Source organism: Musa acuminata, chromosome BXJ3-4 (assembly GCF_036884655.1).
Source record: "Musa acuminata AAA Group cultivar baxijiao chromosome BXJ3-4, Cavendish_Baxijiao_AAA, whole genome shotgun sequence".
NCBI lineage: Eukaryota > Viridiplantae > Streptophyta > Magnoliopsida > Zingiberales > Musaceae > Musa > Musa acuminata.
Genome location: NC_088352.1, coordinates 36,316,736 through 36,339,767, shown reverse-complemented (window position 1 = coordinate 36,339,767; position 23,032 = coordinate 36,316,736). Strand labels below are relative to the sequence as shown.

The following is a 23,032-nucleotide window of genomic DNA, read 5'->3' as shown; positions in this document are numbered from 1 at the left end:
CACCATCAGAACCTCTAATAATGAATTCTGTGTCCTCATTATTAGGTCTTACCTAACGATCCATCACAACCAATCATCGGTTTTTCCCGTCTCGGTACCAATGCTGGCGGGTCAACCGTGGTGGCACGGAAGACTTCTCTGAACCGGTCATCTTCTCCTCGGTCCCTGAAGGCCCGAGACTAAAGGCCTGGTTCATCCTCGACCCGAGCCGAGATTTTGTAGGAATTTGGTCCGGTTTAATGATACATTGTCCGGTCCAACCGGTCTGATATTAAATTTTCTAATACATATAGGAAGGAACCGACATCAACTGGAGAAATCCATTTCAATTCATAGGATTGAAAATGCCCAACACATCACAACGAATTGTGTATGGAGAGAGTGTAATATCCTATTAGTTTCCAAAATTAAAATTGATTTATAAGGATATACTGAATATATTATTATTAATTTTAATTTAAATATTTTGATCAGTGGGCCGGGTAGTAGGGGGAGAAAAAAAATATGAAAATTTCATTAATAGTTGATGTAATTCTTAGACAAATCTTTGTAATAATTATCCAAGCAATATCATCTTATTTTTCTTGAATTGGAAAGCTTTTCTGCTTAATTTATTTTGATGGAAGTCCGCCCATTAGCTCAGAAATGATAGTAATAATATCAATAATATAGCACAATTTCAGGTTATTCTGAAAGATATAGTTGTTTAGGTGGACAACTTCAGCTACAAACTCAATAATTAATTCAAATTATAAAATACTGTAAAAATACAAATAAAATTTGAAACAGTCAGGTGGAGACCACTAAATGCTCCATCATTTTCAGTAATTATGTGAATCTTGGCGAAGCCCTCACAAACATGTATCCTTGGATCATTCTTGTCCCTCCCACAAACATATAAGCACGCATCATGGCGAGCGCAAGCTTCAGGCCAAAACCACAATGAAACACTAGTGAGGACCGAAGCAGACGAAGTACAAGGAGGCAGGCGAATAGAAGAAGAGCAGTCCTGTCCTGACTTCCGACTCCTGCGATAAGAACATCCTTTGGAGCACTTGACATCCTCGATTAAGATTGATAACATAACGTGAAACAAATACGTGGATATCCTTGGGATATTATTAGCAAGTTCTCAATCAATTCACATCACAATGCAGCAATATCAGAGGCGTAGGACCATCATAAGAAGGCTAATTAAGTTAAGCTACAGATATTGCTGAATGATGTGGCTTAGCATTGGTGGGACTAAGCTTTTCTTCTGAAAAGAAAGCAGGATGGTGATGCCACTGCCGTAGAAAGAGAAAACTTGGGTTCGTTGACGACTCTTTTCCTCTCCATCTTGTGTTCGGTGAGATGATTTGTTTATTGGCAGCCTGCCGACCACATCCGTGCTAACCTTCTGGCTTCCAATGATTGAGGCCCCAATGCTCCGCCGGGATCATGTTTATTTCACGATACCGCTAAACATTGTATGCAGTCGGTATATTCCTCCCAGCAAGCAGACAGAGGAAGCTGCCAGACCAGAACAGCTTCACCGTCTTCCATCTCAAGTGATACTGACGCATTTCTTCCTCTAAAAAAATGAGATCCTGATGCGGCACAGAGCATGCATGGAAGCCGAGCATGGTTGTTGCTTGCTGAATGAATCAAACTACATATACATTTCGAACATCCCAACTAGTAGACTCTTTGATCTCGTAGAAATCCGGATGAAGTCTATCCCTTTATTTGTAGTTTTGAACTATCTGTTTCCATTGACAGATCACCGAGGGTACATTTCGGAATTCTTTAGTCCCTGTGTGTTCCTCGTGGGCCAAGTGACATAATTGTTGAGAGAAGAAGCTTTACAGAGTAGCTTGGATAGAGTCCGAACCACACTTTGCCTCCCTGGATGTGGGGGAAGAGGAGCAATCTTTATCCCTTCTTTGGCAGTAAAAGTAGCACTGGCTTCGTCACTGCTCCATAAACTTGTTATGTAATCAAATTTGAGCTTATCTTCTAAGTCTTAACTTCAAAACATGGTGACACGAGGATAACGTGATGATGATGTGAAAGATAAGTGCATTCCTTGCTGCGAGGTTGGGACCATTTGATGTGGGAAGGAAATTATGATCGAGTTGTAGGCATGTGTGAGATGGCTACCAGAAATTGTCTACAAATTTTAGCTTTATTATTATTATTATTATTATTATTCTATGGTTAACGTAAACTCTATTTCATCTAAGCATGAATAATACACGATGGTTCACGTTTCGTCATAGAGCCTATTACAACTCATCGTTGAATTTTCCGATAATAAACTATTTATTGGATTAAATAGACCAAACAATATCCGCCTTGATTCGAAGATGATCATTATCGTTGTTGTATGATTGATCAGGTCGTGATGATTAATGTTTATCCATATGCGTGCTTGATTTGGTGACAGGAAGTCTTGCAATTATTATCGTTGCCAACCGTATCATGATGGATTCAACGCTTGTCGGTTGTTCTCGCTTGGTACAGTTGGGAGAATCCTATGGTCAGATCATTAGGGTGTTTCGTGTTCTAGTTTGAACAGCCTGTGGCGTTGCGGGGAAGGGAAACAGGCGTGGCGAAATTTCAAGCGGGATTCGCTTGGGGAAACGCGCATCGCGGGTCGGCACGCGTATTAATTACCCAACGGATAGTTTGGGAAAGCAAATATTCCCAAGCTTTCTGCTCCCGGCCACAACCGCTGCCCAGTGACGTGGGTCCCCCGTGATCTTTGCCTTTCTATTCGAGTCTGCTGCGTTTGGTGTTGTAGACGATACAGCCGAATCGTGGACCGTTGCCATCGATCCAACGAATAGATGGGAGGAAGAGTCGGGAAGCGTCTAGACGAGAGAAGAACGACACGTGTTATCCCATGACCGAACCGGTCCGACGGTGTCTGCTGTTATGCATAGAGCAGCGAGGGGTCGCAGTCATGTCAGGCCTCGGGAGCAGACGGCGACCGCCCAGCGGGGCACGGCTAAAGTCCATGAGGCCGAGCCAGGGCCCCCCTCCGTCTCCCCCACGTGGCATCACCTGGATCACACGTTTGTGGGAGCCAAACAGGGAGGGCCCCTGTCTCGATAAGACAGGCTTCCTTTTCTCTTTTTCTATGCCTTTTTCTTCCGTTGGCTCAACCGGTACTCGGGGCTCGATACCTGCGTCGCAGATCTTGAAGGAGCAGGGAAGCCAGCATCGCCGTTGGCTTGCATTTGGACGGCGGAGGGCAAAGTGCAGAACCGGGGAACAGCAGGAGACTTCTCCATCTGGAGCTGTCTCGGTGTGGCACTTGCTTCGTACCCAGACCAAGTTGGAGCGCAGCAATAATTAGAATATTCCAACCACGAGGACCGATGGCAATCAGACGGATTGGTCTCACAAATTTGCTTCGCTCGGACCCAACCCGGCTGAACATTTGACTCATATTTCACATCGATTAGGCTCAATCAACCACTTGATCATTCGTGAGAGAAGACATACGGAACCCAAAAGCCACATGTATAATGGATGTCACAGCAATTTGATTGTATAGTTTGGAGGAGCCGTTGGATGCCAGGCTGACACTCGTGTGCAAAGACACACATCCAACCCAGCCCGCCTCGTGTATTTAAACCACCCCGAGATGAACAGAGAACATGATGAGCTCACATGGTCTGGTTGTCACCGGGACCCACCTGGACCACCTTTCAACTCCTCCGCCTCTATCTCTTCACATAATCCAACGGCAGTTCCCGATTACCGTTCACGTGAAGCTTCGTTACCGAATACTATGAAATTAAATATGGCTTGTCTTTTGTTATCATCATCATCATCATCATCATCATCACCATCATCATCATCATCAACGTTGTTATTATTTTTGTTTTCTCGCTGTCAAGGGAAGCCACCAACCTCTGTAGCCCACATGTTATCCATAAAGCCCCCCTCAGCCTCATTCCATAGGAGAGCACACAAAGCCACGAGGGGCAGTAGTAGCTGCAAGTGAGCCCAAGCAAAGAGAAAAGAGAGAGAGAGAGAGAGTAAGAGAGAGGATCATCATGTCGAAGGAGGTGAGCGTGGAGGTGGAGCAGCCACCGGCGAAGGACTACAGTGACCCGCCGCCGGCGCCGCTGCTGGACTTTGGTGAGGTCCGCCTCTGGTCTTTCTACCGAGCCCTCATCGCCGAGTTCGTCGCCACCCTGCTCTTCCTCTACGTCAGCATCGCCACCGTCATCGGCCACAAGGAGCAGAACGCGGCCGACCAGTGCAGCGGCGTAGGCCTCCTCGGCATCGCTTGGGCCTTCGGCGGCATGATCTTCATCCTCGTCTACTGCACCGCCGGAATCTCAGGTCCTCCTTCATCCACCTCGCCAGCTTCGACCCACCCATACTAAACCGATCTGCTCGTATGCTCATAACTTGCTTGGGTTTTCAGGAGGACACATCAACCCGGCGGTGACGTTCGGGCTGTTCCTAGCGAGGAAGGTGTCGCTGATAAGGGCGGTGCTGTATATTGTGGCTCAGTGCTTGGGAGGCATCGTCGGGGTGGGCATCGTGAAAGGGATCATGAAACACCAGTACAACTCCCTCGGCGGCGGGGCCAACGTGGTCGCAACCGGCTACTCCAAGGGCACCGCCCTCGGGGCGGAGATCATCGGCACCTTCGTCCTCGTCTACACAGTCTTCTCCGCCACCGACCCCAAGCGCAGCGCCCGCGATTCTCACGTCCCCGTACGTACCAAGAACATATCATGCACATGAGTTCATCCGCATCTGCCACTAAATTTCTAGTCTTTGAGCTCTTGCACAGAGGATGTTCATATTTGAGGTAATTCCTTGCAGGTGTTGGCACCACTTCCCATCGGGTTCGCCGTGTTCATGGTACACCTCGCCACCATCCCCATCACCGGGACTGGCATCAACCCCGCTCGGAGCCTTGGCGCCGCAGTCATCTACAACCAGGACAAGGCCTGGGATGATCATGTGAGTCTATAAATCGACAGATTACATGAGTTCCTCCATCTTTGTGGTTGTTTGGACGTAGGATGACTGACTGTGTTCTTCTTGATGCTTCATGCAGTGGATCTTCTGGGTGGGTCCGTTCATCGGAGCGTTGGCCGCCGCGGCGTACCACCAGTACATCCTGAGAGCAGCCGCCATCAAGGCTCTGGGCTCCTTCAGGAGCAACCCGAGCAACTAAGCCCTCTCCTACCCGCATGCAGCGGCCGGAGCCCCCGCTACCTCTTTGTTTTCCGGTTTCATTTGTGGGGGGTTGATTCTGATTTCCCTTCGTTATTTCCTTAGTTTCTTCTCACTCGCTCATCTTTATTCTTCTTCTTCTTCTTCTTCGTCTTGTGTAATGTATGGGGGGATGTGTGGTCCTTTGTTCAATTCAAGTTCTGGAAATTATGTTCGTCTTGTTGTCTCTTAGCTTAATCATCCATCGTATGTCTGTAATCTGCTCATAATTGGCTTAATTATTAAAGGAGGAATTGTTCTCCAGAACATTCCCCGGCTCGACCCACCGTGTCCTTATCCTTCTCCATGTGGTCCTCCACTTGCATTTACTATACTCCCCTAAAAAATAATCTTTCAATTTCTTTACGCAAAAGAAGACGAGTAAAAACGAAAATAAATATTAAATGAGAAATCGTTTGCCTCGAACAAAGTTGAAAGGCAGGCTATTCACTGCTCCCAACGACCGTGCCACAAAGAGAAGTGTACTCGGTCATTAAAAGCTCACACGCTGTAGAGGAGGCGGCAGCTCGCTCTGTAAAGCTACCCGAGGCGTGCTGCACTTGGCCTGCAGCTTTGGGAGGAAAAGGAGAGGAGAGGGTGGGATGGCAAAAGTCGGGTGAAGGAGATAACCAGGACAGCTCGTTGGCTTCTTCGTCCAGCGCTGCTGAGGAAGGTCTCTGATGGCACAAAGGGTCGTCCTTGAAGGCATGGTGGGCATATATGTTGGACTGCCATTGGAAGCATTTGCCCAATGGTCACATGGTCATTTGTCACCTTATCCCCACCGGTGGTGGTGGCGCTTGCTACATGACCACATCATTCCAGAGTGTCGTGTCCTCCCACTGTTCCTTCAGAATTGGTGACCACTGTTGTTTCTTGGAAGGCTCCTCGCAGTAGTGCAGTAAACATCAAACAATTGGCCACCATTAAAGAGAGAACTCTCACTCATACACCCCGAGTTCTACATTTCATGCCTCAGCACAACGCATCAATCAATCAACCTGTGCAGTGGCATATTAGTGCACAAAAGTTGCAGTGGAACGGAGCTGTTTAACTTATACTGAATAAGATTCTGATGAAGATGATTAGACATAGGAGTCCAAGATGAAAAAAGGACAATTACTTGTTCCCAATTCAGCTGTTTGTGTCACCAAATTTGTCTACCTAGACAATGTTTTGAACAGAGGTAGAGGGTCTTTACAAGATTGCAGCCTTTTAAGGAATGATCATGAAGGGTTTAGAGTTTAGAAATTTGGGGTTTCGAGAGTCATGTAAGAGGTGGGGTTTTGGGTTTCTCTGTTGCGTGCAAAGATCATGAAATAGTCCGGTGACTTAAAAGTAGAGCAAAACGAAATGAAAATGATTGATAATAGTCTTCAACCTATGCTTGTTGCTGCTACACAAATTTGTTCTTTTATCCAAACCAAATTTAGCTACTTTAGTGTGACATAAACTTCTTTTTTAATTGAGGGTTTTGTTCTTGTTCTAATCGTCTTTACGGATTTGAGCCATAACGAGAAGCATACAAAATGAGACTTAATTGCTCCATACGACATGTATGATCATATCTAATTAGATAATATATATTATAGATATAAATAAATTTTGATTATGATTATTGATCAATATAAATATAATTATGATCAGATTTTTTAGGAAATAATCTTAATGAATTTTTTTTTCTCATTATTTATATTAGACCTTTGGTAGGTAAAAAACATATGATTAATGAGATATTATAAATTTTTTCATATCTTTCTTTGTTTCTAATTAATCGCTCATAACAATTATGATACGAAGGATATGAAGAGAAGACATGACAAGTCTAATTCTCTAAGTGTTGTTGTAGCTTTTTAGATCCGATACGCTTGTAGATCAGATAAAAGCTTTATGAGTAATATCGAAAGGTATATATCATAAATTTAATCTATCATTATTTGATTTTAAATTTAAATATTAAAATATTTATATAACAGTAATATAATCATATTTTTATGCTTATAAATATGAGCTTAAATTACATTCATTTATAGATAATAAAATTCATGATAATAACTTGTCGATTCAATCTTGTTGATACTGGTCATTCATCAGCTGTGACAATGATTAATTTGAAGCACACCCAAAACTAGTTTATGTTTAATCACTGAAGTTATTGTCAATGTTACTCTCGATAAAATACATCAAGCGTAAATTAGTTTGATTTCAAGCGACACTAATGAGATTTAATTATCCGAGCACTTGATTAGATTCCACCAAGATCTATCTAATATCGGGGAAGCATTTTAATCTTGTGTGCGCACACTCAAAGTCATCCTAAATCCTTGCTTAAATAGGATTTCATATTAGTTATAACATCAATTCAGTAAAATATTTTAGGTTAAGAGTCATGTATAATTCGATTCTTTCAATTTGTAGAGATTTATGATTACCTTTTCAATTCATCTTTCTTTATCTCATATGCATAAATATATCAAACATTTTCCTCTATTTATATGTGAGTTAATAGTTTTCCCCTTACTTTTATTGTTTTAAATTTTATTCGTATCTTTTTTTGATACTATGTTGTGGTTCACCCATCCATATCTATTTGTGGTGATATGATTAATATTCATTGAGATCAAATTTTGTCCACTTAGCTCTAGTATTATGTTAAATCTAGTAACGATGAGCATCGATCAATCTAATATGATCAAGTATCATAAATCAGGCTAGATAAATATTTAACATAAAAACTTAATACTTTTTTATTATGAGCCAAATATAATATATGTAAGATGACTCTTTCAATTATTATTATTATTATTATTATTATTATTATTATTAATTATCATCTCACATGCATATAGATACGAAGTCTCTCTCGTTCAGGAGGTTTGAACTCGAACCAATGTGGATGACGGATGGGTTGGGAACATCGTTCCTCGCCGTCCTATCTTCCCGCACAGCTCCATCATCTACTGCGCTTCCACCCACCGTCGAACAATTTCCTTCAAGAATGCTCAGGCGGCAATTGGCCGAGCTCTTTTAGGCTTCGCTTTCCGGGCCGAAAGTTTGGGGAAGGTGACACATCAAATTGGGGTGCCGAATCATCGTTGCTCGCAGAAGTGGAAGGATACGGAAAGCACTGGAGCTCTTTAGGGAAACACAGCTTGTGCAAACATGGCATCCTTGACGCACGCCAAACCTGCCCACTGCGTCGCTCTTCGAGAGGGCTTTCTCGAGGAGGAAGTGCAAACATGAGTATGCTCGAGCCATCTCTGATGCCACGCCATCAAGGAATGTGGGGTCTTGGGTGGATGGTGTGCAATGGATGGGAGGGCCAACGATGCAATCGAGTAGTTCCTTTCCGTTCCACAAAACACCAAGTCCATGCCTACGAGGCGTTCGCTTTAATGTCTGCTATTGGGATCCTGAGATTACACTTATAAGAAGTCCATGCCTATAAGGTGTTCGCTTTAATGTCTGCTTGGGATCCTGAGATTACACTTCAGCGGGGTGATGGCGGCAGATAGCCTGTGCGTTATCGTGTTCAGCGAGAGAAGTAGTTCCGCTAGATGCAGCGAAAGCATTACTAGAGAAGTCTCCTTGGCCATGCAAGAAGGCTCGATGTGGCATATGATCAGATAAGAAAGATGCAAGATTGCAAAATCTTGAAGAAAATTTTCTTCTATAGCTAATGCTCGATAATAAGCCTCGATGTTGCTGATGGTTTCCGTGGCCTTCGTGGTGAACGAAGAAGCCCTAATATTTAGCTGCACGCATCATCAATCAAAGCCTACTGAAACAGTGTGAGCAAAATATGGAGCAGCGAAACAATTAATACTATGCATTCTAAAGAATTCTTCCGAGCCAGTAAAAAAATACAACACTATTCCTACTTGCCGCGGCTTGAAGATCCAAGCAGCCTCACCAGGTGGGTTTGCACTTGCGACCAGGAGAAAGATGTGAGCCACTCCATCGCCTTCCTCGTGTTTCAGTCAGTGCCTTGATCTCCATGCATATCAATGCCTGTTCTGCCTGGCGTACAACCGATGCCCCAAAATCCAGCAACCATGGACGCACACTAGGCCATCTTTCTGAACTCGAACCAGATCTCGTAATGGCTGAACAGCAAGCTGTCGTGCGTGTGCTTCCTTACATACTCCAACCCCAACTTCGAGAGCCTCTCGGTGCACACGTCGCCGCCCAGTCGTGAACAGAACTTGATGTTGTGAGACACAAAGATTCGACCTTTCTCCGGCTTCAGCCTCCCCGACAACCTCTCCAGCCCCTCCCAGACCAGCGCGTCGGGCATGTGGAGGAACACCGCGCTTGCATATATGAGATCGTAGACAACATCGGATCCGAATCGATCGAACTCCATGTCCTCCCCTCGGAGAATGAGAGGCCGCTTGTGGAGGAGACCCTGGGAAGGGAGCTCGTAGCGGAGCGCGGCCATGAGGGAGAGCTCGTCTCGCTCGAGGCAGTGGAACCTGGCCGCGTCGAGGTACCGGATGAAGTGGAGGCCGACCCGGAGCGTGCCGCACCCGATCTCGAGCACATGGTCGGCGGGCGCGAGCCTGGCGGCGGCAGCGAGGAACTCGAAGACGTCGCGGCCGCCGGCCCACGGCTCGCCGTAATTACTGTGGTGCTCCTCCACCAGAAGCTCCCCAGGGCATGGGAGGGCCGTGTGGTTGCCGGCATCGTCGCCCTCGTAGTGAGAGACGCCCTTGAACCTGCACAAAACCAATCAATATCAGACATTCCAAAAACGACTGGAATCAAAGTGAGGGGTAGGATCGAGCGACGGGGAGAGGAATCCACCGGCGTAGGTCTTCGAGCTGCTGGGCGCGGGTGCGGGGGTTGATGCCCTTGCGGAGAGAGTGCCAGGCGGCGGGGGAGGACGGGGGTTCTTGGACGGAGTTGCGGGCGAGTTGAGATTTGAGCCAGGCGATGTCGTCGGGCGTGGGGGAGATTGGATCTGGAGGCCTTGTGGTCGCTGCGACGGCGGCGGCGGCGGTGGTGGGGCAAGAGAGGGAGGGAGCATTGGAGGAAGAAGGGGAGAGGGAGGGGAGGAGGAGAAAGAGGAGGAAGGCGGCGGCGGCGGTGAGGATGAGGAGAGAGGCGGGAACGGTGATGCCCTTGGAAGGGGGAGTCGCCATCGGATCTAGTTTGGCTGCACGAGACGCGGCACCGACACACAACAGGTAGCGGTGAGAACGGGGTTGGCGCTGGCTATATACAACGCATGATGTGTACGTCAAAGTCATATACGCGCCCATGTTGACTTGGGGAGGAGTCGCTCGAGGAAAGAAGCATTTCATCGTGTTGAAACGAGTTTCTCGAAGGAAGAAGCATTTAAGTGCAGTATGTTTGCTTAGAAGATTCCAACAAGTGATACTGCCAAACATCTCTAAAATAAGTTGCAAAGAATAAATATATTTGTGTGTAGATTGGATATGCATAATGGAACAATGTAGCTTTTGTTGTTCTAAACGTATACCACAAAGTAATATATGCCCTGATAACATCAAAGTAAAATATTTATATGCGTCACAAGAGCAGTGTATGTATCAAATGGGAGTCCATTCTTTGATCTCAACATCTCACCGAGTATTGAGAGAAAGTTTCACTTCATATGACAAACTCAAAGTATATGAATAAATCATGATCAATTATCCATTAGATTCTATTCATTTTTCATTGTTAATTGGTTATAATTATCCCAAGCTCTATATTAGATTGTTTTTTTCTTTGACATTCCTTGTTTATTTTTTTCCTGATTCCTACAATATCGTCATCAATTTATAAAATTAATTTAAATATTTTTTTTCAATCTTATAAATGAGGTTATACAATCAATAAAATAAAATTTCTATTTCTTCTCCTTTCATTCTAACTTGCTACCACATACTTTGGACCACAGCAGAGACACTTGTAGTTGGCTGAATGTTGTGGTCTCACTCGCTGTTCTCAGACAAGAAGTAGCCACATGAATCCATAAATGCAATCACCGTTTCACCACAGATTTTGAACTTGTCATACAACTCCTCATGACCATTAGAGTTAGGTTGAGAAGGCATCAAATTTCAAACTTTACCCTAACACAGGCCGAGCCAACAAAAAAAAATACACATGGATTCTATAAAACAAATAAATAAAAGGAAGCTCATGACACACGCAATGATATTAGGATGAACCACACAACACAAGCATCTATACATTATCCAAGGCCTGTTGCAAAGCAGCATTGACAGCACAAAGTAGTATGGAACTCAAACTTATGATCATTGATAGATATCCCAATCGATGTCAATGTTGGAGAAAACCTCATAGTCAGTTGGTCCATCCACAAAGCTACCGGCGGTCTGAATTCCTTCCAACAAAGATGGCTGAAAACTATCGGTTCTCGAGGGGAGCATTTTGTAGAACAACACCAATCCTAGAGTAAAGATGGCCTGCAGCTTTGTGGAGTCACCACGGATTGAGAAGAAAAACAACATGGACAGAAGAAACAAGACTACACAAAAATGCATAATGCATAAGACCCTGTCCATCAGTTTCCCGTCGTTACCAGCTGGGAATCCCTGAACTCTGTACACAAACAAGAAGTTATACTTGTCCACTATGTATCGGTAGCCAAAGTAGATGGCACCTACAGGAACCACGAGCGGAGCAAACAAGGAATAGATCATCGTGAGCGCAAAAATTGTGAGATTAAAAGCATAGTACTGTGCAAAGTCAAATGTCTGCTTTGGGGTGTGGAAGCTCCTGTCTATAGGATACACTGAAAGATCTTGTACTTCGGCACCATTCAAATCCAAACTATCAACTCTATCAGAAACGAGAGGCATCCGCAAATTACTTTCTTCATTGTTCTGCTCTACTGAGTAGTCCACATTTTGTTCCGGAACTAGTTGAAGCATGTCATTCTTCCGGAATTTCTTCAGAATGTTCTTTATCCAAGGCATTGGAGCCAACAAATCAAAGGATATCCCAAGAAAGGTGCTCGTGATGAGAAACGCAAGGGTGGAGAGACAGGACCTTGACAGGAATGAAGCACTCATATACTGTTCGATTTGTTTGCAATCTTCCCCATCCATGTAACACCTCCCCATTCGAAGTATCGCACTCTCAAGTGATGACTCCACCATTGCACGCAAGAGAATGAGATTCACCAAGAAGAAGCAAACCATCTTTAGCAATGCAGCTCTCTGCTCCCCAGAAACAGTGAGATGGCACTCGAACTTGGAAAGATAGGACAGTGCAGACGGGATGATTATGTACATGCTCACGAATATGAGGACATTAGGCAAGAACTGGAGAACGAGAGCCCCAAACCAGCTCGAGCCCTCAAGCCAAGTTAACCATGACTGAGCATGATCGACGGCCTCTGCATTAATGATCCTTGCAGCACTCTTCATTGCGCTGATGATTGCAAGAGGTGAACTGCAAAACAGAAGCATCAGGAGGAGGCAAGTGTTCACAGCGATCTTCCGCAATCTCAATGAAAGCTTGCTCAAGCCCAAGTGGTTCCAGTAGATGTCTTCGGCCGGCGGGGCCCTCTCAACCCTCCACCGGCTCCGCTCGAGCTGGAGCTCCATCAGGGGGAAGAACTGCCCGATGGGCCTCTTCTTCCTCTCCGACCTGAAATCCCTCACGGCCTTGTTGGCAGTGTAAACGTCTTTAAAGACCACGAATGCAATTCCGGCGCCAGGCGCCCGTCCATCCTGGTAGTCCAAAAGATTGCTTTGCAGTACCAACCTCAAATTCTGCAGCTTTCTCAGCCTTTCTTCCTCGGTGAAGCCCAATTTCGCAGCGACCATCGCCCAGAATTCTTTGGCCTTCCTCAACCACAGATGCTCATCAATCTGGATGCCTTCGTCACCATCGTTCGAGAGGGATCGGGCGTTCAGGCGAGCTTCGAGCCAAGAGATGTCGTTCTGGACCTTGGTCCACTTCGAGGCGAGGTACTCCAGGGTGCATAGATCAAAGGGCACGACAACACGGTAGACCTTTCCAGGATATCGATGCTGAAGGTACTCCTCGAGCGGGGCCTTGTCGGAGGCTAGGGCTTTGGGGATGCCCTGCACCATGATGGTGAAGATGGAGATGGAGCTCGAATTGGGGTCACTGGGATTGCCGCTGCCGTCGCGGAATCGGGTAATCCGGAGGTCGTCTTCCATCCGAGTTATGCCGAGATGGGCGACGGCGACGACGAGGGCAACGAGGAGGAGGTGGAGCCAGATGAGTGGGGAGCCAGGGAGGAGGTGGGAGATGGTGGTGCGGGCGAAGGGGTCCGCGAGGAGGACGGAGCCGGCGCAGAGATTGAGGGGCAGGGCAGCTATGAGGGCGAGGAGGGCGACGGCGAGGAGGACGAAGAAGCTAGCGCGCTCGATGAGGAGGAACTGGGCGGCGTCAGCGCCGCAGTGTAGGGCGATCTGGGCGGGGGTGGCGTGGTAGACGGCGAGGAGCTTAGCGGCAAGGGCGGATGGGCCGGGGAAGCGGCGGTGGTCGGACCGGAGCTTGACGAGGATGAAAAGGAGGAGGCAGGAGGCGGCGCCGGCGGCGGAGATGTTGAGGAGGTACTGGATGTTGCCGTACCACGCGGCGGCGGGGTAGTCAGGGTCCGCAGACGGCGCGGCCGCGCCGGCCATGGACGGAGCGATCGAGAGCGCGCTCATGGGTCTTTCTCCCTCATAGGGGGATGAGAGAAACCCCAACCCTAATCGAGAGAGACCCGACTATGAATCGTCTCCGTCGGGCTTATTTTAGAATAACCAGAAAATTATAGCGTCAGCCTCTAAACTAAACTCCACCGTCCGATATCCTCCACAAATATCGGATGATATGTCAATCTAATATAAAACGCTCATGAAATCCCAAGTTTCATTAAATCTTAAGGATACAAATTATTATGGGAGGGAGAGGAAGATTAGCGGCCACGGCGAGGCCACTCGAGGTGGTCCGTAATGTATTTGTTTTAATGCGGAAAAGAAAAACCAACAAATGCAGAAAACAAAAAAGGAAAAAAGTTGGGCTCCAAAGGATGCGTCTGCTTGCATGCTCCCATTTGTCCAAGAATAATGCCTTGTGGTGTTGGCCTCCTCACTTCATGACCTTGTCGATAAGATAAACTACCTCTTCCGTTGTAAAGCCACCCTGTGGAGCCAACCCATCGTAAACAATTGGTTAGAGAAATGTTTATCCTGTGCTAGCCAAGTCAGCGTGAGAAGGTTAGGGCCCGACCAATAACAGACACATCGATAAAGAAAGAAGATACTATTTAGCTTACGGTCGCACAGCCTCGGAGGATAGGCAATATCTCACTACCACTTACTGAAGTCCTTTTTTTCTAAGGCAAGCTTATGAAGAGGGTATACAGAAAAATTAGGTCATCATACTCGAAGAAAGAGGAAAGCTTGTCCATTTCAACAAAACATCCCCTCTACATAGTGCACGAGAGCCAGATGAGGGGGTAACTATGAATGCAAGTCAAATGGGGTAACTTCCTCATCATTTCTCCAATCTGTAACTTCTGAAATGAAGGTGAGTCCATTGTCACTGGCCAAACCAATCTCTCTCGGACTAATTACAGTGCATGCTAAGGTTATCAACAGAAGAAACCCTTCTCACCTGTTGCATCCACATTGTCTTGAGTAGCAATCTCGACCTTTGAAAAGTCCCAATTGCATCTATAGGCAATCCTCTGTTGCCTCCGGTCTCAAAGAGATCATGACTCTCCATGGAGGGCAAGCTAAGAGCACTCATCTGCACTTGGGGTGTATTTATCTTATAAAGCCACAGTGCATGTGGAGCTGCTTTCCTCTGTGAAAGAGATACCTGACTCTTAACAGTCTGCAGAGCTGGGCCAACCTTGGTTAGACCATATGACATACATCATCATCAACTCCACGGCAAAGAAAAAGAAGAAAAGAAACCTTTGAACTTCGTTGATTAGGTTAGAGAAGGTAGTCTGTCGTCATTCACAGTTTTTCTTTTTCTTTGTTGTGCTACACATCGAGAAGCACCAACTTGGAGATTAGTCACATAGAGAAGCTTGGTCTGGCATAAATATTGATGTTGCCAAGTTAATGTAAAGCTTGAAAGGAAACCATCAGTAGTTGACTCAAACGTGTGGAACGACTCTAGCATTTGGTCTACAACAGAGTAGAGATGACAAAAACAGGAGTATTCATCAACTTCAGTGATGGGGTAACGTGTAGCAAGCTTTGCCAGGGGTATGACTGCTACCAAGCTTACTGAAGGCTTGAAAGAAAACCATCTTCGGTAACTCTAATATGAGGAAATATAACAAGGGCATGGATCTTAAACAGGAAGGTGCTGACATGAATCTTCTACCAAACCTTGAAGGATCATCTTAGTGAACACAGATTAGATACATTGCATCAAGCGTTGACATGATATGCAACTGTTAGGAAAAGAAACGGGTGAAGGAAAGTGGTTGGTAGCATTGAAAGAGGAAAGGGATGGAAGTAAAAGAAGGTAAGACATAATTCATGATTTAGAAGCTCTAATTTCAATGGAAGACAGCACTACAATTGATACGCTATAATTCTTCCAATCATAATTGGTCTTACACAAGAAATCAGCATCCTGGATTCATTTCTGAAATTTACACATATCTGAAACATCAGTATTTGCTTAGCGGATACATACACAATGCTTTATTGATCATTCAGAGCCTCTCGCTTTATTTTGGGATGGATTTTATTTGTATTTTCGAAGGAAAACAAGTTGCTTGTCTCCTGCTTTCTCCAGAATTATGTGTGGCCTTTTCTCATCATTGCTACAAATTCTTCATAATTGATTCTACCATCCTGTGAAGAAGTAACATATATTTTTGCTCTTGTAAGGGCTCAGGTATACATGCAGGTAGGTAGTAATGCACAAGAGGGAGACAATCACTTACTTTATCAGTATCAACATCATCAAGTACTTCATTGATGGTTGCTTCATCACCCATTCCATATTGTGACATGGCATGTTTCAGTTCGTCTCTTGTAATATACCTGGTTGAGAATTCAAGAAAGCAGATATAAAACAATTAGATCCATTGTTACAGCCTCGATTGATGAACATCTGTTTTGTTTGGTGCTATTTTGCAAAGAACAAATGTTTGGTGATTGTGCTGCAGTCAGGAACTGAGTTCTTACCCGCTATGATCCTTGTCAAAGTGTTCGAAGGCCTTCAACAAATGCTCTTCTTTCTCTAGTTTATGGCGATGCATCGTAGCAGCCATGAATTCAATGTAGTCTATAGTCCCATTCTTGTCTACATCTGCCTGTGACAGAAAACGAGCGTTTCAGACTGTTCTTTGGTGCAGGTGATTGGAAAAGGAGATTGCATTGCAGTCTTACTGCGTCCATGAGTTGCTTGATCTCATCTTCGGTCAGCTTCGATCCCAGCCTTCTCAATCCAGTCTTCAATTCTTCAAGTGTAATTGTGCCACTCCGATCGGTGTCTATGCTATTAAACGTATGTTGTAATCCCTTTAAATCCTCTTCTGAAAGAGTCTCTGCGATTACCTTGATCACTCAAGAAGGCATCTTAGGTCAAAACTACAGCAGTTAATATAGAGAAAAACCTGTATAAATATTCCAAAAGTACTACCTTCAGCGCAAGTTTCTTTAGCTTGTTCATCGCCCTGAATTGCTTCATTCTGGTAAGAACTGCACTGTCAATAGGCTTATCTGATGCTTCACCAGCTTCTTTCAGCCATGGGTCCTCTGCTTTATCCAAACAAATCCAAATTACGATGAATGTAATCAGTATAATGAACCAGTCAAGCCAACAGATTACAAACGGAAGAAGTTAAGCTTCATCTTTGTATTGTCAATGCAATGATATGAGATTCTAACCAAGGGCCTGAGCAGCAGTAATTCTCCGCTTGGGGTCTTTTGTCAACATCTTTCTGATGAGGTTCTTTGCACCACGGGATATTTTTGGCCATGGTTGACTTTCGAAATCAATGTACCCTTGTAATATTGCATCAAATATACCTTTCTCCGTTTCTGCATGGATTTTTCCCGCTTAGATTCATCAGTAACAATTGTCAAAAGCAAATAATGGTTAAGTGGATCACATCAGAAGTAATTGTGGTAGATACCTGCCCAGAACGGTGGCACACCACTGAGGAGAATATACAGTATGACCCCAGCACTCCATACATCAATCTCCTTCCCATAGTTTTTCAGTAACACCTCTGGAGCAATATAATATGCACTTCCTACCACATCTTTGTAGACTTTACCTGGACACACATTTTAAATGGCTTAGAATTTAGCAGAATGTTGCAGCTGCATTATGTGTGATGTGCTTTCTCTAACATATCTTTGATTTAAGTGGAGCTCATGTAAGGGGTGTTGTCCTATTGCTTGCCACAGTTGTATCTCAGGAAAACATAGGGTGAACCAGAACCTAAGGAGAGGTAAAGCGGACTTCAATCTCAAGGATGTTGGCTAAATAGATCTTTTAGTTTGTGAAAATTTATGACATAGTAGTTGATATAAGGATCATCTTTGTGGAAATCAGTAGCACAGGGAATAGATTGAGTTCGTGCTAGATTATGGAGAAGTAAGCAAGCAAGTTGATGCCCAGCAATCGTCATCGCTCAGTAGCATATTTTTTTCTTTTTATGGTAAAGATAGAGAAGACCTTCTTCAATGAAGACGGAGAGTCCGAAGTCTGTAGCCTTGAGCTCAGCATTTTCGTCCTTGCTCACCAGCAAGAAGTTCTCCGGCTTCAAGTCCCGGTGCATCACGCCCATGAAGTGGCACACATTCACCACGTTGACGATGTCCCTGCACACAGCGGCCGCCTGCTTCTCCGAGTAGCTTCCCTTGGCGGTGATCCGATCGAAGAGCTCCCCGCCGGAGCACAGCTCCAATACGAGGTGCACGCTGTCCTTGTCCTCGTACGCGCCCTTGAACTCCACGATGTTGGGCTGGCCGGTGAGGTGCTGCAGGATCATCACCTCCCTGCGCATGTCCTCCATGTCACGCTTGGTCACAAGCTTGCGTTTCGACACCGACTTGCAAGTGTACTTCCGGCCTGTCGACTTTTCCATGCACAGGTAGGTGACCCCGAATTGGCCGCGGCCAAGCTCCTTGTCGAGCGCATAAAGGGATGTCACGTCAACCATGGGATTCCCCAGAACCGGTCCGATCTTGGCTGAGGAAGGTGCTCTGCCGACGGAGGATAGTGCTTGTTTGGGCTTCGAAGGATCACTCTTGGGAAGGGAGGCAGCGGGTGGAGGCGGAGGTCGAGGCTTGACAGGGCCGGAGGTGATGGGAATTTCGTAGGTTCTGTTGAAGCAATTCCCCATTGGCGCTCGGGATTCGTCTTCCTCTGCGACTCTCGTCTTCTTGTTTCGGCTGCTTGGTGATTTCTAATGGGTTTTAAATAGACTTTACGAGGAGGAGGAGGAGGAGGAGGTCGGTTCTGCTACCTTTCTTCTTCCTCCACCTCTGGTTCTACTTTCCTTTTCCCCCTTCTTTTCTTTATGCTCCTTGAGCTGTCTGTCGATCTCGACGCGGGAAAGAAGATTCAAAGTATGCTGCCGGATAACGCAAAGGAATCGATATTCTCAGGAGACTTCGAGGTAGAGGGAGATATAGATCAGTGAGCTTGGCAAGACGTTGCTTCTTAATTGTCATTTGGCGTGAAGGATGTGACATTGTTCCCGCCACACCCTAAATAAGCTCTATATGACATTCTATAATTATACTTTTATTATATTGAGATCCGAAAGTAAGATATTTAAATCTATTGTTCTAATAAATTTTTTTTCTTAATTTTTAATTCTGTATAGAGATATTTAACTTTCGTAAATATAAGGTTTTCGATATAACTTTTGAAGATAATAATTAATTATAAAAAAAATATATAATTAGCCTATATAAATATTATCTTTATTTTTTATGTTAAAATATTATCATAAATCTTAATAGCTTAAAGAGTCTAATATATAATAAACTCTGAGGCACCTTCGCATGTCAATCGAATTAATAAACTAAATCCAAGTGTATTAAAAAAATAAAAATTACAATAATCGTTAGAAAATATCGCTCTCAGAAAGAATCATCTATTGGCCGGTGGACAAGACCTCAAGGAATGATTGACGTCAGGAGATTCTTTAAAGTTGTGGATCAGATCAAGATCAACACAACGAAAGCAATCTCATTTTGATTTCTTTTTCTTTGTGCGATTCTGGTGACAAGCGTAACTCATCCCTTATTTATCATTCGGAAAGAACATTATATTTCTCTTCTGACAGGATATGAGGTCATGATCAGCTGGTAAGCATGCAAGGAAATGAAGTAGAGAGTGATAGCTTACCTCTAAATGGATGGGAATCCTGCACAACTCAAAACCAGTTTCTTTCATGTCCCCTTCGCCTATTGTACCAAATTGCCTTTTGATTTGAAATCCATGGTTCGTAAGATAAAGTGTATTTAGCTCTGCTAGGCAGATAATCATCATCTCTAAACATTCTAGTTGGGAATTTCCATCGAGAAATGATAATTGTATATGGTTAAAAAGTAATTCATAATTCATTCTCATGCTTAACTTACAGTGAAAATCCTAGAACATAGCTTTCTTCGGTGTTCAGTTCTACAAATCCATCATATTTTAGGTTAAAGATTTAAGAATATTATTCTCAACCAAAGTACAAAGCTAGATTGGTTGCGAAAGACTTTGGTCAAAAGAATGGAATTTATTTTAAAGATATATTTTCTTCTATTGTTAAAATGTCTTCTATTCGTGTTGCTATTAGTATTGCTGTTAGTCAGGACTTGGAGGTTGAGTAGTTAGATACGAAGATAGCTTTCCTTCATGGTGATTTGGAGGAGAAAATTTATATGGAGCAACATGAAGGCTTCAAAGTCAAAGGTAAAGAAAACTTTATCTGCAAATTAAAGAAGAGCTTGTATAGGCTAAAACAAGCTCCAGTAAAGAAAGTTTAATTCATTTATAATAGAGAATGGATACAAAAGAACGACTTCATATCAGTGTACATCAAATGATTTGATGAAAATTTTATTATTCTCTTACTTTATGTTGATGACATGGTTATTCTTGGGAAAGATATGTCTAAAATTGATAGATTGAAGAAGAAATTAAGTGAGTCTTTTATAATGAAGAACATGAGGCAGTAAAATAAATACTATGCATGCAGATTTCCTATGACAGAAAAACTAAGATGATTTGGTTGTCACAGGAGAAATATATCGAGAAGGTATTGGAAAGGTTCAGTATGAGCAATGCAAAACCAGTTGGTTCTCCTATTGCAGATCACTTTAAGTTGTGTTCAGAACAGAGTCCATCAAGTGATGAGAAGGAGAAAATATAAAAGGTTCCTTGTGCTTTAGCAGTTGAAAGTTTAATGTATGTAATGGTATGTACGAGGCTAGATATCACATATGCAGTTAGTGTTACTAGCAGATTTCTTGCAAATCCAAGCAAAAAACACTGGGCAGTAGTGAAGTGGATTTTGAGGTATCTCAGAGGGAGCTTTAAGGTTTGTTTAAGCTTTAGAGGTGGATCACCTGTGTTGACAGATTACACAAATGCAGATATGGCAAGAGATATAGATACGAGAAAGTCCACTTCAGGTTACTTTTGCAGGGGGAGTTATGTCATAACAATCCAGGTTGCAAAGGTGTATTACTCTCTCTACCACAGAAGCAGAATATATTACTGCTACAGAGGTATGTAAAGAAATATTATCAATGAAAGAATTCTTACAAGAGTTGGGGCTAAAATAGAAAAATTATGTGGGGCTACAGAGGTATGTAAAGAAATATTATCAATGAAAGAATTCTTACAAGAGTTGGGGCTAAAATAGAAAAATTATGTGGTGCATTGTGACAGCCAAAGTGCTATCCATTTATGTAAGAACCCAATGTTTCATTCCAAGTCAAAGTATATAGATGTCAGATACCACTGGATTCGAAATGTATTTGAAGATAAGTAGTTGCAGCTTCAGAAAATTCACAAAGATAACAACAGAGCAGACATGTTGATAAAGACTTTACCAAAAGAAAGATAGGAGATATGCCGACAGTTGGTCAGCATGACTTCACATTGCGGAGTCTTAGGACAGCCTCCCTTATGGGCTGAAGGGGGAGGTTGTTGGGTTGACAGCCCACATTCAACCCAAGGTGGGCTTTATCAGCCCATAGCTCACCCCTCTTAACCTAACCCTAATTCATATTAAAGGGGGTGTGGTGGCTACGAAAATAAGCATAAAAGGGCACCAACGAGGGCAGTAGGGCACATCTTGGCAACAACAAAAAGGAGGAGAAAAAGACAGAAATCCAAAGAGAAAGAAAGAGAATAAAACAAAGATAACGCAGAGAGACTGTTCTCAATCATCTAGCAATTTTTCATCTCAGGTTAGATTAAATCTATAGTAAATTCTTACTGTGATTACTTGGAAAGAATTAGGGAGAATTTAAAATTTTGTTTATAGTGACATGATCTTTGTATCCCAGTTATTCTCTTATGATTGTTGTTAGGGTTTTGGGTAAAAGATTGAGATTTGTATATTCATTATTCTTATAGTGGATTATCTCTGGTTTGTCCAATGATTTTTATCCTTTTACATTGGAGGAGTTTTTCACATATATCTTAGTGTTATATTTGATTTCATTTAATTATGTTGTGTGTTATAGCTCGCTAATATTTATACATATATAAAAATTTATTTCACTTTAAATCTCATCACATCGATCTTGACGCGAGAAAGAAGATCCAATGAATAGATATTCTCTAGAAGGCTTCGAGGAAGAGGGAGTTACCCATCAGTGAGCTCGGGAACACGTTGCTTCTTAATTGTCAGCTGCCGAGAACGAACTGACATTGTTGCCGCCACATCCAAAAATAAAGATCAGTACAAACATGCCGCCATCGACGTAAGACTACCATAAATCCTACAAACTTGGGGTAGAGTGGTTCACACTTGTAACCAAAACGATTCCAACTATCAAGAATTCACCTTATATTAACCCTTGCGTGCTAATCGGATTAGGCTTACATTTCAAAGTGAATCCAAGTGTATTTAAAAGATCAAATTTTCAATCGGATTACCTTAGATTAAAAAATAATCGTTTGAAAGTATCGCTTTCAAGAAAGAATCATCTATCGGCCGGTGGCATGGAAAATGTGGCTGAACTTTAGAATCCAGGGGAAGACAGCTCCCTAAAGGAATGGTTGGCGTCAGGAGATTCTTTAAAGTTGGGGATCAGATCAAGATCAACACAACAAAAGCAATCTCATTTTGATATCTTTTCCTTTGTGATGACTCATCCTTTTTCTTCCATTTGTAGAGAACATTAGATTCCTATTCTAACAGGATATGATGAGTTCTTGAGAATATAATGTGACTATTTCTAATCAGCTGCTAAGCATGTAAGGAAATGAAGTAGGCAGTGACAGCTTATCTCTAAATGGATGGGAATTCTGCATAACTTTAAACATGTTTCTTTCATGTCCCCTTGGCCTTGTACCAGATGATTGCTTTCTGATTTGAAATCCATTGGTTCATAAGATGAAGTGTATTCAGCTCTGCTACACAGAAAATGAAAAACAAATATTATGCCGGACTTCACAAATACAAATATTATGCGATCTTAGAGAATCCGGGTGGTGCTACCTTATAGCGATCACTCTACCAAAGAAGTTGCGACCCCAATAGGCCCCGGACCCCCGTGAGGAAGCCAAGACATCGACACTTTTGAAGCTGCCTAAACAACTTGCCGAGGTGCCCCTAAAGAGGGACCGAGCCGACATGGCC

The 23,032-nt window shown here is 43.6% G+C and overlaps 4 protein-coding genes across 4 annotated transcripts; 1 reads left to right on the top strand and 3 right to left on the bottom strand.

Annotated features, from left to right (window-relative positions):
• The first annotated feature begins 3,954 nt into the window (after positions 1-3,954).
• LOC103994286 (aquaporin PIP2-7) lies at positions 3,955-5,404 on the top strand. Its single transcript, XM_009414647.2, has 4 exons — positions 3,955-4,341; positions 4,427-4,722; positions 4,834-4,974; positions 5,072-5,404. The coding sequence occupies exons 1-4, from the start codon at positions 4,050-4,052 to the stop codon at positions 5,189-5,191; spliced, it is 849 nt and encodes a 282-aa protein (XP_009412922.1). The 5' UTR covers positions 3,955-4,049; the 3' UTR covers positions 5,192-5,404.
• Positions 5,405-9,032: 3,628 nt separating this feature from the next.
• Positions 9,033-10,589, bottom strand: LOC135636196 (uncharacterized). The gene is made up of 2 exons (XM_065147817.1): positions 10,036-10,589; positions 9,033-9,947 (listed from the first exon to the last, which is right to left on the bottom strand). The coding sequence occupies exons 1-2, from the start codon at positions 10,533-10,535 to the stop codon at positions 9,296-9,298; spliced, it is 1,152 nt and encodes a 383-aa protein (XP_065003889.1). The 5' UTR covers positions 10,536-10,589; the 3' UTR covers positions 9,033-9,295.
• Positions 10,590-11,333: 744 nt separating this feature from the next.
• Positions 11,334-13,984, bottom strand: LOC135636815 (CSC1-like protein At4g35870). The gene has a single exon (XM_065148880.1). The coding sequence runs from the start codon at positions 13,893-13,895 to the stop codon at positions 11,499-11,501; it is 2,397 nt and encodes a 798-aa protein (XP_065004952.1). The 5' UTR covers positions 13,896-13,984; the 3' UTR covers positions 11,334-11,498.
• A 1,765-nt stretch (positions 13,985-15,749) lies between these two features.
• On the bottom strand, positions 15,750-18,822 carry LOC135636195 (calcium-dependent protein kinase 29-like). The gene is made up of 8 exons (XM_065147816.1): positions 17,890-18,822; positions 17,342-17,485; positions 17,094-17,246; positions 16,846-16,961; positions 16,593-16,760; positions 16,389-16,516; positions 16,145-16,244; positions 15,750-16,052 (listed from the first exon to the last, which is right to left on the bottom strand). The coding sequence occupies exons 1-8, from the start codon at positions 18,557-18,559 to the stop codon at positions 15,996-15,998; spliced, it is 1,536 nt and encodes a 511-aa protein (XP_065003888.1). The 5' UTR covers positions 18,560-18,822; the 3' UTR covers positions 15,750-15,995.
• Positions 18,823-23,032: the final 4,210 nt, after the last annotated feature.